This window comes from Canis lupus, chromosome 25 (assembly GCF_011100685.1).
Source record: "Canis lupus familiaris isolate Mischka breed German Shepherd chromosome 25, alternate assembly UU_Cfam_GSD_1.0, whole genome shotgun sequence".
In the NCBI taxonomy this organism is placed as follows: Eukaryota; Metazoa; Chordata; class Mammalia; order Carnivora; family Canidae; genus Canis; species Canis lupus.
In genome coordinates this window covers 4,523,168-4,538,157 of record NC_049246.1, presented here as the reverse complement: position 1 = coordinate 4,538,157, position 14,990 = coordinate 4,523,168, and the positions used below count along the sequence as shown (strand labels likewise).

At 37.7% G+C, this 14,990-nt stretch overlaps 1 protein-coding gene across 9 annotated transcripts in view; it reads right to left on the bottom strand.

Annotated features, from left to right (window-relative positions):
- DCLK1 (doublecortin like kinase 1) overlaps positions 1-14,990 on the bottom strand; it is a 341,215-nt gene that overhangs the window by 313,510 nt on the left and 12,715 nt on the right. For all 9 annotated transcript variants that reach the window (XR_005378333.1, XM_038573280.1, XM_038573282.1 and 6 more), the window contains exon 3: positions 4,629-4,975. Coding sequence is in view for 8 of the 9 variants with exons in the window: in XM_038573280.1 (XP_038429208.1) it covers positions 4,629-4,975 (347 nt within the window). In the remaining variant the exon portion in view is untranslated. The remainder of the gene's footprint in view (positions 1-4,628; positions 4,976-14,990) is intronic.

The following is a 14,990-nucleotide window of genomic DNA, read 5'->3' as shown; positions in this document are numbered from 1 at the left end:
TATTGGACTCCAGTCTCCAGAATTGTGAAAAATAGATTTTTGTTGTATATAAGCCATCCAATCCATGGTATTTTGTTCTAGTCACCCAAACAGTAAAGCAGCAGTTATGATGTCTGTTCTCACAGTTTACCAGTCTAAATCAGTTTATGAATATCTTTACTTTAGCTCACTGATTCCTGGTGTTTTCTGTATTAGAAAGATAATAAGCTGTTTGCTTACTCTAGCATGCTAGCAGTGGTGGATCTTACAAAGTGTATGACCTATGTGAAATGTCTGTTAAGATAAAAATATAACATCCTTGAGTGAGTTTCTCCTCTGCTACTAATGTATGCTGTTATTTTGTATAGATCTTCAATATTGAGAAGTAGATACCATGGGGATGTGCATATCTTTCCTACTTAAAGAGCAATTGAGTTTATCATTGCTATATTTCAGTGGGGAAGGGGAGGTCATTGGGAAGTGTCTTATCTGTGATTTCTACAGTATAAATTGCCTGCTTAGGCACTAGCTATTCTAAGATTTTCTATTGTTTATATTTCTAAGCAAGGATTTAGTAATCATAGATTTAGAAGATTTAACAGCTCAAGACAGCCAGATTTGCTGTTCCAAAAAAGGAGCCAGGAGACATACAAGTATCTTTGGTAGCAAATCTTGTACCTTTTGGGTTTATTTCAATCACTTAAAAAAACCATCACACCCTAAATGGCCTCTCCAGGTAGCTGCTTGGCAGTGAGTATTGAATAATCCACAAAAAATCCCAACATCCAGTGCCTGTACTGGGGCAAGAAGAAAAGACCCTCACACCCTGCAAAAGCTCCTTTCAGATATGGAAAAAGGAATGTAATTATTACCTTCAGCTAAAAATTGCCCTCTTTTCTTTTTGGGGGACCCTTATTCAAGGCTCAGATAAATAATGCATCAGTGAAATCAAGACAAGGCAAGTATTTCCTTAACCTCCCAGCCTCACACACAGAAGTGCCTGATCACACAGTGAGCAGAGGCCCCCTGAACGGTGTGAGGAGGAGGAGGAGGCATGGCTGGGGCAACCTTTTACCGAAGCTTCAATGCCCCTGAATGAAGAATGGAGTTGAAATGATTAGAAGGGGTTTGCTCTCAAGTAGGCTGCACATGAGCCTCAACAGGCATCTGGGGAAACTGAAACTTCTTGCAAAATATCTTCTATATGGTGCAGTATTTCCTTTTCTGGGCCTAAAAATCAAAAAAAAAAAACAAAACACTGTATAATGAACTCTTGGTTAAGGTTCAAAGCACACCCAAAGGCAGCTGAGCAACCAAGCTGAATGGTAGGAGGAACACGTGAGAATGGCATGTGGTCTACGCCCTCCAGCGCCCATCTCTGGGTGACATATGTAACAGTACACATGTGCTCTCACTGTTCATTTGTCACTGTTCCGTTGTCAAAAAAAACAGTCACCATCTCCATCCCATGAACAAATCCTCAAGCTGCCTGAAGGCAATCTGAAAAGCCATCCCTGCTTTATGTGTCGCTTGCTCTCTACTCATTTACTCAAAGCTCTCAACCTATTAATTTTTAAAAAAATTTTATTTCCTCAATACAAAAAAAAAATTTACCTTTAAAAGCTTTTTTGGGCATTGGATTTCCCATACCGTTTTTTGAGTTGATATGAGGGCTGTAAACACTATTAAAACAAATAAGAAAGAGGTGAGACAAGTGATCTTGAGGATAATGTCCTGCTGACAGCATGTGGACCCCAGTGTCACAGTGGGCAGGGTAAAATGGTGGCGGCGTGGGGTGCCACTCTGCCAGGGCAGAGCATCATGCCACAGGAAGGCTTGGAGGAAGGTGGTTCAATTCTCAGAGGCTTATCAGGCCTTGTTCCCTGCCAAGGCTGTCAAAGCATTCTACTCTAACAAACCTTTCACGGGGGCAGACTTCTCCCACGAGCAGAAATGATTCTAAAGGCACCTGGGGTCCATGAGAAAGAAAGCATCTTTGTTCCTATTGGGAACCCAAGCAAAAAGTCTTTATATTCTTTCCACTCTATCTTCCAATTCCTCTGCAGCTTTTCATCATTCCTGCTATGAAGAGAACATGCCACAACAGAGGAAATGCCACAGCAGCAAATTGAATGCTACACACACACACACACACACACTCACAAAGCTAGATAAAACTATCAGTAGAATGACTGCAGGAAAAAAAATACATAGCAGAAAACTTTCATATGATATTCCCTGGACAAATTCCTCACTGGAAAATTCTTTCTCAGTGCATATACATCCCTTTAGTGTTTAAATATAATCTTCTGTGATACAGTGGTTAAGAGTACAAGCTCTGGAGAGAGACAGGCTCAAATCCCAACTCTGCCATTTATATCTGTGTGGTCTTGGACATGTTTTTTTTTTTTTTAATTTTTTTTTTTATTTATGATAGTCACACACAGAGAGAATGAGAGAGAGGCAGAGACACAGGCAGAGGGAGAAGCAGGCCCCATGCACCGGGAGCCCGACGTGGGATTCGATCCCGGGTCTCCAGGATCACGCCCTGGGCCAAAGGCAGGCGCTAAACCGCTGCGCCACCCAGGGATCCCTGGACATATTTTTTTAAACAAGTTCTGTGCTTTAACACCTTCCTCTGTTAAACAGGGATAGTAAGTGAGTTGCTATGAGGATTAAACATATTAATGTATGTAAAACATTTAGAATAATGCAAATAAAGCTGTGATCATTATTATTATAGTTCAAAATTGCTTTCACATATTATAGTTGTTCCTACAAGCACTCTATGAAACAGAGGTGATCATTTTATCCATGTTTTACCAATGAGTATGAGGCTCAGCCAAGTGATTTGCTAAAAACACAAATATTCTGGCCAAAACAAGATTTGAATCCTGGTCTTCTGACACTAAACTTTGGATTCTTTCCCAATACATTGTATTATTTACATGTAAACAACAGCAAAAACAGCAATTATAAAATACACTATAAAATTTACACTAGTAAATTCCTAAAAGGAAGAAAACTATTGAGAACATCAGAGTACTTAATCTAGGAATTCATTCTTGGAATAAACAAATGATGAGTTAACGGCAGAGTTTAGCTAACGTGTTAAAGCTCATTTTCAGAATCACCCAATTAGGAATCCCCAAAATTCTGAAGTGAAGGGGGAGGAAGAAGATATATCAATTTGTATTTGTTGTTGTACATTGTACTTTTTGTAAAAATAGGTAAGCTCTCATCTTGGGAAAATCCAACATACAAAAATGCAGAACTACAAAATGGTTGAGTGACTCACTACCAAAGGAAACACTGAAGGTCTCAAATGTTTAAATGTGAGCCCTGCCATGTTATGTTGCTATAATTCACAAGCTAGCAAGGATTTTTTGACCAATGACATTCAGGCTATCCCCTCTTAGATCTAGAAGATTGAGAATTTCATCCCTCAGAATTCTTATCCATATTACACTTAAAGGGGACAAGTTTTATGAGACAAGCAGAAGACTGGTGAATATAAATGAACAACTGGCAGATAATCCTTCTTTCCTAATGAATTTTGTAATTTAGAGCATTTGAATGGATCCCTATGGGAGAAATTCTTTCATGACTAACACTCTTTCTAGTAATTGCATCTATTTCTAATTCATAAAATTTGAATGTGTGTTACCCTTCAAGAACTTGACTTCTATTTAATAAAGATTAACCTTTTATTTTTTAAAAGATTAACCATTAATATATGAATCTAGTTTTTATTTATAATATGCACTCTACATACAAATTATCTCTCAAGATAATTTTTTAAAAACCATATTAAACACTAAATTTGAAGCAAAGATAGTATGCTAAAAACTATCATCTTAAACAAAAAGATGCTGATAAACTCTGAATGACCAGTAAGTATATATATATATTCAGCTCACTATTCAGTTCTGGCAAGCTTTTACAAAAGTCTATGCAAGACTTCCCTTGAAGTTCACCTGAGCAACTCACATTTAGATGTCCTCTCATCCAAGTCAACTGATGTCCATTCCATAGCTAAAGAAACACCCCCCTCTTCCGTTAATTCTGCAATTATATTTTCAATACATGTATATATTTCAGAATATGCCTCTTAAAGCCATTTAGTTGGAAATATTTCATTCCTTTGATATGTACTTAAAAATCTATAAAATTCAAAAAATCTCACTAGTGAACATTACTGAGACACAGAGTATTATTTAGGCCAAAGAAAGGAAATGAGGTTTTTCTCTAATGATCAGAGCTTACATCTATCTCAGCCACCCACACTCAAGGCTATAAGATAGCACTACAAAAAAAAAAAAAATTGAAACAGATGGTAGAAAAGCACCTTTATGTTAAGCAATTAATAACTGAAAAAAGAAAACAGAAATCTCTGAGTAATCTTTTAAGCATTAGAGCAAGGTAATCTACTTGATTCCTATGATTAATCTTGTCTACCTCCATCCTTGGTCTGGTTTGAGGCCACCAGTTATATATTTGTTGACCAAATGATCCAACTCCCTCAACTGCAGTAAAATGCATGTGTCAGATTTCCTCCCCTACCCACCCACTCCCACAAAACCACATAGATTCCCCAACTCCCTGGTTCTTTCCTGTAAAGTCAAAATCCTCCCACAACCCTGTCTTACCTGTTTCCCATCTAGGGTATACAGGCGCTTTACCACTCCCGAGTCCAGCTTGATCGCATCAGTTATGTCAGTGAGAACCTGCTCAAAGGAATGTGCGGTTTTCTTGTTCAGCAGAATCCTGACAGCTTTTCGTGGCTTCACCCCACTTCTGATAATGGTGACCAGCTTGGGCCGAATGAAATCCTTATTCTCCCGCACCTCCGAAGGGCTCCCTTTGGCAGTAGCCAGTGAGGACACGGCCCGGGAAGCAGAGGTGGTCTTGACATTCACCGACCAGTTGGGATTCACATTCTTGGTGTACTCCAGTTTCTTGAAGGGCTCTATTGAGCCACACACATAGCTCTCTCCTGAGAAAGAGAGAAATGTATTTAAGTTTACACTAAGGCAAATGCATTTCCTTTTTCCTAGTCTTTTGGTTTCTTCCTTTTATACTAGAAGTGTGAGCTAGTTGGGACTTTTTAAACAAAGGAAGCATGATTAACACTTAATGAAAAGAAAGAATTTTTTTTACTCCTAATCTGGCTCTGTCAACAATAAACTGATATTCCAGAGGAGAAAAAAAAAATCATCATTCTTCCCTTTCTTCATTTTCCAAAGGCTTTTTCTGGCAGAAATACTGATAGTGAATAGACCTCAGAAATAAATTGGATTCAAAAAACAGTATCCTCTGGGATTTGGGTGTATTTATATTTGCAAAAAAACTTCAAAATCAGAGGTACCTACATGTAGTAATAATGTAAATAACATAACTGGAAAAAAAAGTGGATCAGAAAACAGCTTCTTAAAATAGCTCTATAATTCATTGCACTGATGATAAATGGTAGTAGCTACAGTGATGGTGAGCACAGCATAATGTATAGAGTTGAATCACTATGTTGTATACCTGAAGCTAATATAACACTGTGTGTCAACTATACTTAAATTTTAAAATCTAAAAAAAAAAAAAAAAGGCTATGTAATTTATTGGTTTGATGGGAGTGTGTGCTGAACATTTTGTAAAATCAAGTAAAACTCCAGAAGCAAGCAAAATAACCATCACCAGCTAGACTCCAAGAATTGACCTCTGCTGCTCACCTGCTGAACCCACCAACCTAGGTCCCACATTATTCCTTAAGCTCTTCTCTCCAGTTTGTCTCTTAATCAGGTAAAAGACCCAAGGGGTATAGCATTCTCTGAAGGAAACCAAACTACCCTTCAAGCAATAATGACTGCCTGGAGAGAGCACTGGCCACCCAAACCCCCCAGACTAGTTCGAGTTTAATCCCTAAATCAGGGCTGCGCAGATGGACCATGGTGTGACCAAGTTACCTTTCCCTCATTACAATGCTAAAACTCACATCCGGAGGTGGAGACTTAACATGCAAATGAAACATGATGTTTGAATCAGGTTGGTCTGTCAACTGCACCTGTGTACCCAGTTCTGCATAGTTCCCTCCCTTACAGGCTTAAATAGGGCTCCTTCCCTAACAAGGCTGCTGTAAAACCTTTGCTGGCTGTTGTTCAGGGAGTCAGTCTGAGACCTTTGTCCCGACTGTGTGTCCCTTCAGCTGCAGCTGGTGCCCCCAATAAAACCTTGCCTGTGCTTTTAACTACTGGGTCCAGCCTCGTTCCTACTGTTCCTGGGTCCCACGACCTGAGTCCAGCAACATAACCAGGCTACCTTTCCTCCTGTCAACACTGGGCCAAACCCAGTGATCCACATACAGTAGGAAGCCAATTCATATCTGTTTATAGATAAAAGGTTTTGAGAATGGTTAACTTATAAACTAGCTTCAGAAACTGACTCTAAAATAGATGTAGTTACATAAGATGAATAAGGCTTGAGGCTGTAATGAATAACATGGTGATGATAGGTTATAACACTGTGGTATAACTGAAGTTTGCTATGAGAGTAGAACTTAAATGTTCTCGCAAAAAAAGATAAATATATGAGTTAATGAATGTGCTAATTAACCAGATGGGGGGAATCTTTCACAATATACAAATATATCAAATCGACATGAAGTATGCTTTAAACATCTTAAAATTCTGTCAATTATACCCAAAAAAAGCCAATTTAAAAAAAAAAGAAAAATAATAATTAATTAAATCAGATTTTTAAAAAATGACTCCTTAACAGAGAATCATCTAATGAAAATATCAGACTATTAAGAAGATGTGGCTCACACAAAAAAGAAAGTAACACATGTACCAGGTGATGATAAATCCTAAAATAAATGATCCCATCTATATATATTTCATAAAGTTAGGTCAACACATTTTGAAGAGTTTTATAATGGTTTTTCTGTGGGTTAGTAAGTCTTTGTAACAGGGAATAGTTAAATGAGAAAAAGCTTTCATAATTGCAGGTAAAGTGACCTAGGACTAATCCTACACAGCCCATTTACTTTTATCTAAATCCTTGTCCTATTTTTAAATTAATAGTCCAAGCGTCCAAGGCCACAGTATTCACGTAAAAATAACTGAACCAGGGTTTTAAAAATAGAAAAGCACAGTTATACATGTTATCAAACATTTACTCTGTACATGCTTCTAGAATTCACTCTAATGTGTACAAAAAGTAAATGTAGTAAACTCCTTTTCTGTTCACCTCGTAGATTATTACTGGTCCCAACTATGCTTTTCTCATGATTTATATAGATATCAAAAATATATGCATGGAGGTCACAACAACAATGGTGCTTCTGAGGGCTTTGTGGAGAGACCATGAGAGAAATGGAAGTCTGAGCTCTGGCCTCTCCAAGCATGTGACCTTGGGCAAGTCCCTTAGTCTTCTCAGTGGTAGTTTATTCATCCATCAGACGTAGTCTATTCCAGTGGCCACTAATCTCACCAGGTTTTTGTGAAGATCAAATTAGAAAATAGGCCAGAGTAATCTCAAATACAAAACTGCTACACAAGTGAAAACCCCCTCTAAGGCTGCATTACCCTGATTGTGCAATAAGCCTGAAAGGAAAACTTAAAAACAAAATTACTAGAAATCAGTGAGTAGGTCTTACATTATAAAGTGTTCATTGTTTCTAACTAGTTACCAACAGACGTCATTTTGGGTCCATCTCAATAAAAGGATCCCCGGAAATGTTGCTTAACTAGGCACACACAGCCCAAATAGAACAGGCAAAACCAGTCTGTCAGAATTCCGTGCTAATCAGAGATATGCAAGGGTCTGATTATTTGTAAGTCTATATGCTAAGCTAATAATTGATATCAAAACAAAATGAGTGGTTTACACTCCAACAACAAAGAAAATTTTTAACTTTAAATATATATATATACACATATATATACATATATATACACATATATACATATATATATATAATTAGAAAAGGGAGAAACTGTAAAGTACTCATATTAACAATGTGGAGTGGATTTGTTGAAAAAGAAAATAAACACTTTTTTTATATCTTCTTAAAGAACACTGAAAAAACCTTTAAGCATGACAGCTTTGACAAGATAATGCTGATGTGGTTCAAGCAACAATGATGGGAAGAAACTTAGGTTAAATCTGTGCTGGTACTTTGTGGCTCCTCTGCCTGGTTTACCAGATTCAAAAATTGCAACAGAATCTTGGGGAAGGGTGTGAGACTCCAATAAAGAGTGAACTTAAAAAAAAAAAAAAAAAAAAAAAAAAGAGAGAGTGAACTTGTGGTATAAGGAAAAGTACCAGCACTTTCAGCACTTTGGTGGCAGAGCTGGCCACCAAACCCAAGATCACACACCACTCAGTACTGCCATTTTGAATCTATGACACTCCACGAATTCAATAAGACAAGATGGGTTTCCTTACGCTAAAAAGCTTCTATTAAATTATGCAAATAGATTTACATTAAAGACTTATTTGACCCATATTTTGACAACTTTCTTTTAATAATCATTCTGAATTTCTACCCACTATTAAAGATCCTGCCTTATCTTAACTCAAAGTTGATTTAGTCTCTGATTTTGTTAGGAAACAACTCTTCAATTAATGTGCTGATATCTTTGACAACTAAAAACCAGCAAATGTAATTGTTCTGAATGGAAAGAACACATAGTCTTAATTTGATCAAATAGCTCGGTATCCAGTGTTTAATCTCTCCCTAAATGGGGCCAAGACTTAAGAGATTTATTATATTTTTTATTAGAGAATCATCAATTAGTTGCAGTCAAGCCCTGACAGAGGAAGGGGTATTAAAGGTCATTGAAAAAATAAAAAATAAAGTAAAACTTAGAATTACTATAATAAACTTCTTATACACACTAAATCATCCCAAAGTTTTATGGTGTGATTTATATTGCAACAATAAAATAAAAGTTAATTTAAAAAAACCAAAGTATATTTGAGCAAAACGGTCTGATGTTGTGATTTGTAGTAAAAAATATATACTTGGTCTTCAAACTATTTCTGGCACAGGAATGCTAAAACCTTTGGAACTTCCTAAGTAATTAGAGCAATAAAGACATCTTGACATGCATACTCAAGCCCCTTTCAACCACATCTTAGTTCATGTTACTGAGGAGACTGAGAAAACACCTAAGGATGTGGGCCATAGGCCAGGAGAACCAACTGAGTGATGAGAGGGTAGGAAATTGCAGTCCCACCTCCCCGATCTTGGGGAGGAGATAAAGAATACTAGTTAAATCCAGTGATTTAATCAATCGTGCCTATGTAATGAAGCGTCCGTAAAAAAATCCCTAAGGGACAGGGTTCAGAGAGCTTCTAGCTGTTGAACACATGAAAATTCAGTGGGAGTGGTGAGCTCAGAGAGAGCATGGAAGCTCCAAGCCCTATCCCCAATCCTTGCCCTTTTTATCTCTTCCATCTGGCTGTTCCTAAATTATAAAATTTGTAATAAACTGGTTATCCAGTAAAGAAGGAGTTCTGTGAGCCACTCTAGCAAATTAATTGAACCAAAGGAGGCAGTCATGGGAACTTCTTATATTATCCAATCCATCACAAGCACAGGTGACAACCTGGATTTGACTGGTGGATGTATGGTGAAAACCCCACATACAGAGTGGAATTAGTGACTAGAATTTTATAACCCCAAATTTGCTTTGAAAGTTTGGGATTATTTACTATAGGTGAAGCTTAACCAAGAATGCAAAGAAGGCAAAGATCATACACGGTTTAAAGGAAACAGTATAACAATCTATTTACACATTGAGCTGGGAATTACCAAACATAATGATTTGCTGGTTGGTTATCATACTGTTAGTTTTGTTCCAGTTTATTCAAGGCCAAAATCTTTGTGTTAAGACTGATCCTCAGGGCAGTGGCTCAGTGGTTGAGTGTCTGCCTTTGGCGCAGGGGGTGATCCCAGAGTTCGGGATCAAGCCCACATTAGGTTCCCCCGCAGGAAGCCTGCTTCTCCGTCTGCCAATGTCTCTGCCTCTCTCTCTGTATCTCTCATGAATAAATAAATAAAATCTTTAGGGCAGCCCTGGTGGCGCAGTGGTTTAGCGCCGCCTGCAGCCCAGGGTGTGATCCTGGAGACCCTGGGATGGAGTCTCACATCAGGTTCCCTGCATGGAGCCTGCTTCTCCCTCTGCCTGTGTTTCTGCCTCTCTCTTTCTCTGTGTCTCTATGAATAAATAAATAAAATCTTTAAAAAAATAAAATATTTTAAAAAAAGACTGATCCTCAACTTGAAATTTAATATTCTGGGTGTCCAAGACACCCCAACAAATAGCAAGAGTTGCAGAAGCAGCATCTGTCTGAATTGCTATGGCATTTACAGAGCCAAAAAACTAATATTTGCTTTTAACTAGAGATAAAGATAAAGAAAATGATATAGTTAAAAGAAAAAAAAAGTAAGGAAATAAAGAGAATATCCCAATTTCTTCCCTGAAAGCTTTAGGCATTTTTTGGGATCTTGGGGAAATGGAATGATTTCTGTGCAAGCATATTAGATTATTTTTAAGATATTTAAGGTTCTATATTTTGTTTTGTTTTCAAAAAAATCACATATGCATTTGTAAACTAACTATATTGCTGTTATTTAAAGTATGGAAATAAAAAAATAAAGTATGGAAATAAATGTTCTCTAACAAAGTTCATTATTTAAAAATCTGTAGAATTAATTCTACTTGGCCATCAGCTTCCATTATGAAATTAAAGGATTTCCATTTAAAAGAAATTATCTAAGTCACTACTAAAAACTTCCAGCAATGTGGTAGCAGTTTCCTGGTTGACCAGGCCTGTGATGAATGAGTTAGAAGGTATGCCTCCACAAGACCCCATATTAGGAGATTCTAGAAGTTTGCTCTATTTCCCCTTACTGCTGGAACGTTTTCACTGGTTCATGGTGGGACCTGTAAATATCATATGTAGTATCACTTGACCTCAGTCTGAAAATGGCCTAATCTCTGGTTGCTATCCCCTCTAGGAGTTCTTTAGGTTCCAAATGTGGCATATTCAAAAATATCTTAAGTTAGAGATACCTATAAAAATTTTATTTTTCCAGAGAATAAAATTTCTCATTAAAAATTTCTAGCAATTAAAAAAAATTCTAGCAATTAAACTTTACTATTGTGAATTATAGTAAAATCTGGGAAAAACTCAAATATATATTGACACCTCTGAAAATACACTGACTAAAACTACATGAAGACATTATTTACAGAATAAAATATAAAGTGCCTTCTGGATATTATATTTTATGATCTTATCTCATATACACGCAGCAACATTTCATAATCTATCTAAAAGGCACTGATTTAAGAAGATGATTTTGATAGTGCCATTAGAGTCAAGAGAAAAGATTCCTCAAAGTACTCTGGGTCATTCTTCCATGGAAGTCTTTCATAATATAATAGCACATAAAAATAAGCTTACAGAAAATAAAATTTGAATGTGTATGTCAGGCCTGTGGAAAATGTCAAGTTCTTAAACCTAAAGCAACAGAAAAATAACATAAAGAAAAAAATTGAGAGAGCTAAAATTTTACATTTAAAAGTGATATAATTGAAAAGTAGAGAAACTAAAACTAAAATGGGAAAACAGACTGAAGATCTATACAGAATAATGGGTTACTATAATGTGCAAAGCTTATTATAATTTACAAAAATACAAGATACTAAAATATATGACAAACGATAAAAACAAAACACATAGAAAATAGAAAATACTACTAAGGATGTTATAAATTGATAACAACCTTTTTTGAAAGCAACTTATTTGGAATCATGAAATTTTATATTCTCATCATTAAGAACTTCTCTTAAGAACTAACAGAATAACAAATAACAAAATTACAAAAAGTATGTACAGTGTTAGCCATGAAAACTAAAAATTAAATACACCCTCCTAAATCTTCAATGGTAAATACAAAATCTGAATTTGCCAGTCTGGAGAGTGAAAAGAATCCTAAGTCATGAACTTGTCTTCAAAAGAGCTTAGAAAGCAAGATGTGTATATGAAAGGATTTCACACAAGGCAGTAAGTGATAATTGCTAAATAAGTGGTCCAGGCAACCCTAACTCAGAAGAGAAAGAAATCACTTCCCACTTCCCGCTGAGCAATCGATAAAGAAGAAATGGGATTCACACTGGCCTTGGAAGTGAGGGTAAGATTTTTCACTAGCAGAAAAGAAAGAGGACAGCATTTCAGATAAAAATAAGATAATAAGATGTTCTACTACACAGTACAGTAAGGAGATAGTCTGTGAGATATTAGTACATCTTTCTCAAAAAAATAAAATAAAAATGGTTCCATAGGGATCCCTGGGTGGCGCAGCGGTTTGGCGCCTGCCTTTGGCCCAGGGCGCGATCCTGGAGATCCGGGATCGAATCCCACATCGGGCTCCTGGTGCATGGAGCCTGCTTCTCCCTCTGCCTGTCTCTCTTTCTCTCCCTCTCTCTGTGACTATCATAAATAAATTAAAAAATAATTAAAAAAAAAGGTTCCATGGACAAACAAGTTAGAGTAATACTGTAGTAGGAAACAAGGTCAAAGTTTTTATGCATGATCGGACCCAGGTTTCAGAAAGCTCACACTGGCTTCAGTGTAAAGGGGATGCTCAAGGTAGGACATGGGAAGAGAGAAGTGGAGAAAGCTACCACAACAGGATAGGAGAGGAGACGGACTTGACGCATCTGCACTAGGGGAAGAGAGGAGTGGGTCCTCCGAAGAGTAGTTGGCAGATAAAATCAGTTGCCTCGATGGTAGAGGTGGCAACTGTCTGGATGCAGGACCCAAGGGAATCTGAGTCAAAATGATGAAAATGAAATGATGACATTAGAACTTTCATTTTGGTGGACTTCCCATATACCACAATAAGTAAAATAAGAAGGGAATCAAGTTTGGATTTGATGGTAAGGAAAGAAATTAATTTGGTTGTGCACATACTAAATTTGAAGTTCCTAGGAGCCAACTAGTTGGAGATTTCCAGCAAGCACTTAGAAATATAAGCCTGGAGTTTGGAGGGCGATGCACACGGCAGCTGCAGAAACAGAACACTCTGGGAGACCACGCCCAGCTGCACAAGAAGAAATCCAGGGCAACACTGGTCTCTAAAGGGTGCCCAGAGATGGAGGAGCCACTGAAGAGAATGAAGAGAAATCAGGTGCCTGGAGCCATGGACCGAAAGGTGGTGAATGTGTGATGTAAAAGATCCAGACATCAGCATCCAATGCTCCGGGGATAACATCGAGAATAAGGATTCCTAAGAGATCACAGGTCTGGACACTAAAAGGCCACATGTGGTCCTATAATGGCCACTTCAGTTGGGTAGTGATGCCGGCTCTCATTCACTCACTGATCCATTCATTCATTATCTTTCCTCTTTCTTCTCATAATATTTATTGAGTACCTACAATCATTATGTTAGGTGGTGAGGACCCCAGTGGCTCCCTGACTCCCAGAGACTTTGATATAAAATAAAGAAGTATATTACAGTGTCATGATGCTAATCAAGGAGTTGAAGTATGATTGGAAGCTGAGCAAATATAGACAGCAGATGCAGATATTTCTTATCAGAAGACCTCTGAGTTTGAGAGATCAGAAAGACCAAGGCAAGAATTTTTTAGATTGTGGGAGATTTATGTATCTATAGGCTGAAGGATGAGCATGGAGATGCCATTGGCAGAAGAGGTCATGTGAATGAATGTCTGCTATGTAGCAGATCTTGTTCTAACCCATGCTATTTAACCTATAATCTTCAACACAACCCTATGAGCTAAGTAGTAACACACCACTTATCACAGGGCACAATGAGGGTCAGAGAGATAGGCAAAGGTGGAGCCAGGATTCAATGCAAATGATCTGAATCCAGAGCCATAACTTAACCATAACATTGTGTACCCTCAGGAGAGCACCATCTTACCACCGTTGCAGGAGAGAAGGGAACCCTGGAGATAAGAGAACGCAAGCAAAGACCGCAGCCGAGCTCACTGCCAAGTGTATCAATGGGTAATAGGAGACACGGACAGAGGGAAGGGTCAGGAGCAGGGTCACTGAGAAGAAATCCCTTAAAGACTGTGGGTTGTGTTCTATAACTAAGTGGAGAGCCATTATGAAGCAAAGGTATGGCACAAAGTGGTTTGTCTATGGCCAGGTTTATAGGCAGGAAAAGTGGTTTAAAGATTACTGCCTGGGACACATGTGTGTCCTAAATGATCTGACTTAAGAGAAGCTATGGAATGGAAAAGCAGGGACAAATACAGATTCCATAAAGAAGAGAAAAACAAATTGCAAAAGAGAAACTAAGATATGTATTTTTAGCTTATGAGTCTGTTGCAATAGTGCAGGGAAGAGACTACAAGACTCAAGTGGTAGGAGTATGAAGAATTATTATTTACTTTTTTAAAACGGTTTTGCATCTTTCAAATTTTCTACAATGCTCACTATCTAAAAATTTTTCGCCCCTGCAGTAAAAATTGTAATATTGTTAAAACAGTGATGAGAACTTGAATACCCTGATGGTGAAGAAGACAAGTTGAAGAAATGTCTTAAGCAGGATCAACAGAGTTCAGTGACAGCTTGGATTTGACAGGTGAAGAGAAAGAGAGGTCAAGGGGGATGCTAAGTTAGATGGTGACACCATTTAACAAGATCCAGAATATGAGAAGAGGAATGAGTTCTGGGGAGTGGAAAAGGACAAGGTCATATTTATGCAGGTTGAGTTTGAAAGGACTAAGGACTAGAGTATCAGTTAAATAGATCCAGTTGATAGAAGTGAAGAAGATTAGTTTTCTTACTATTTGGAAGAAATGGGCCTTAAAAGAGTAGTTAAAATAAGAGGTGGTGACATCACAGTAGATGCAAAGACAGGAAAGTAGAGGACAGGGCAGCCTCAGTGGCACAGCGGTTTAGCGCCGCCTACAGCCCAGGGTGTGATCCTGGAGACCCTGGATCAAGTCCCACGTCAGGCTCTATGC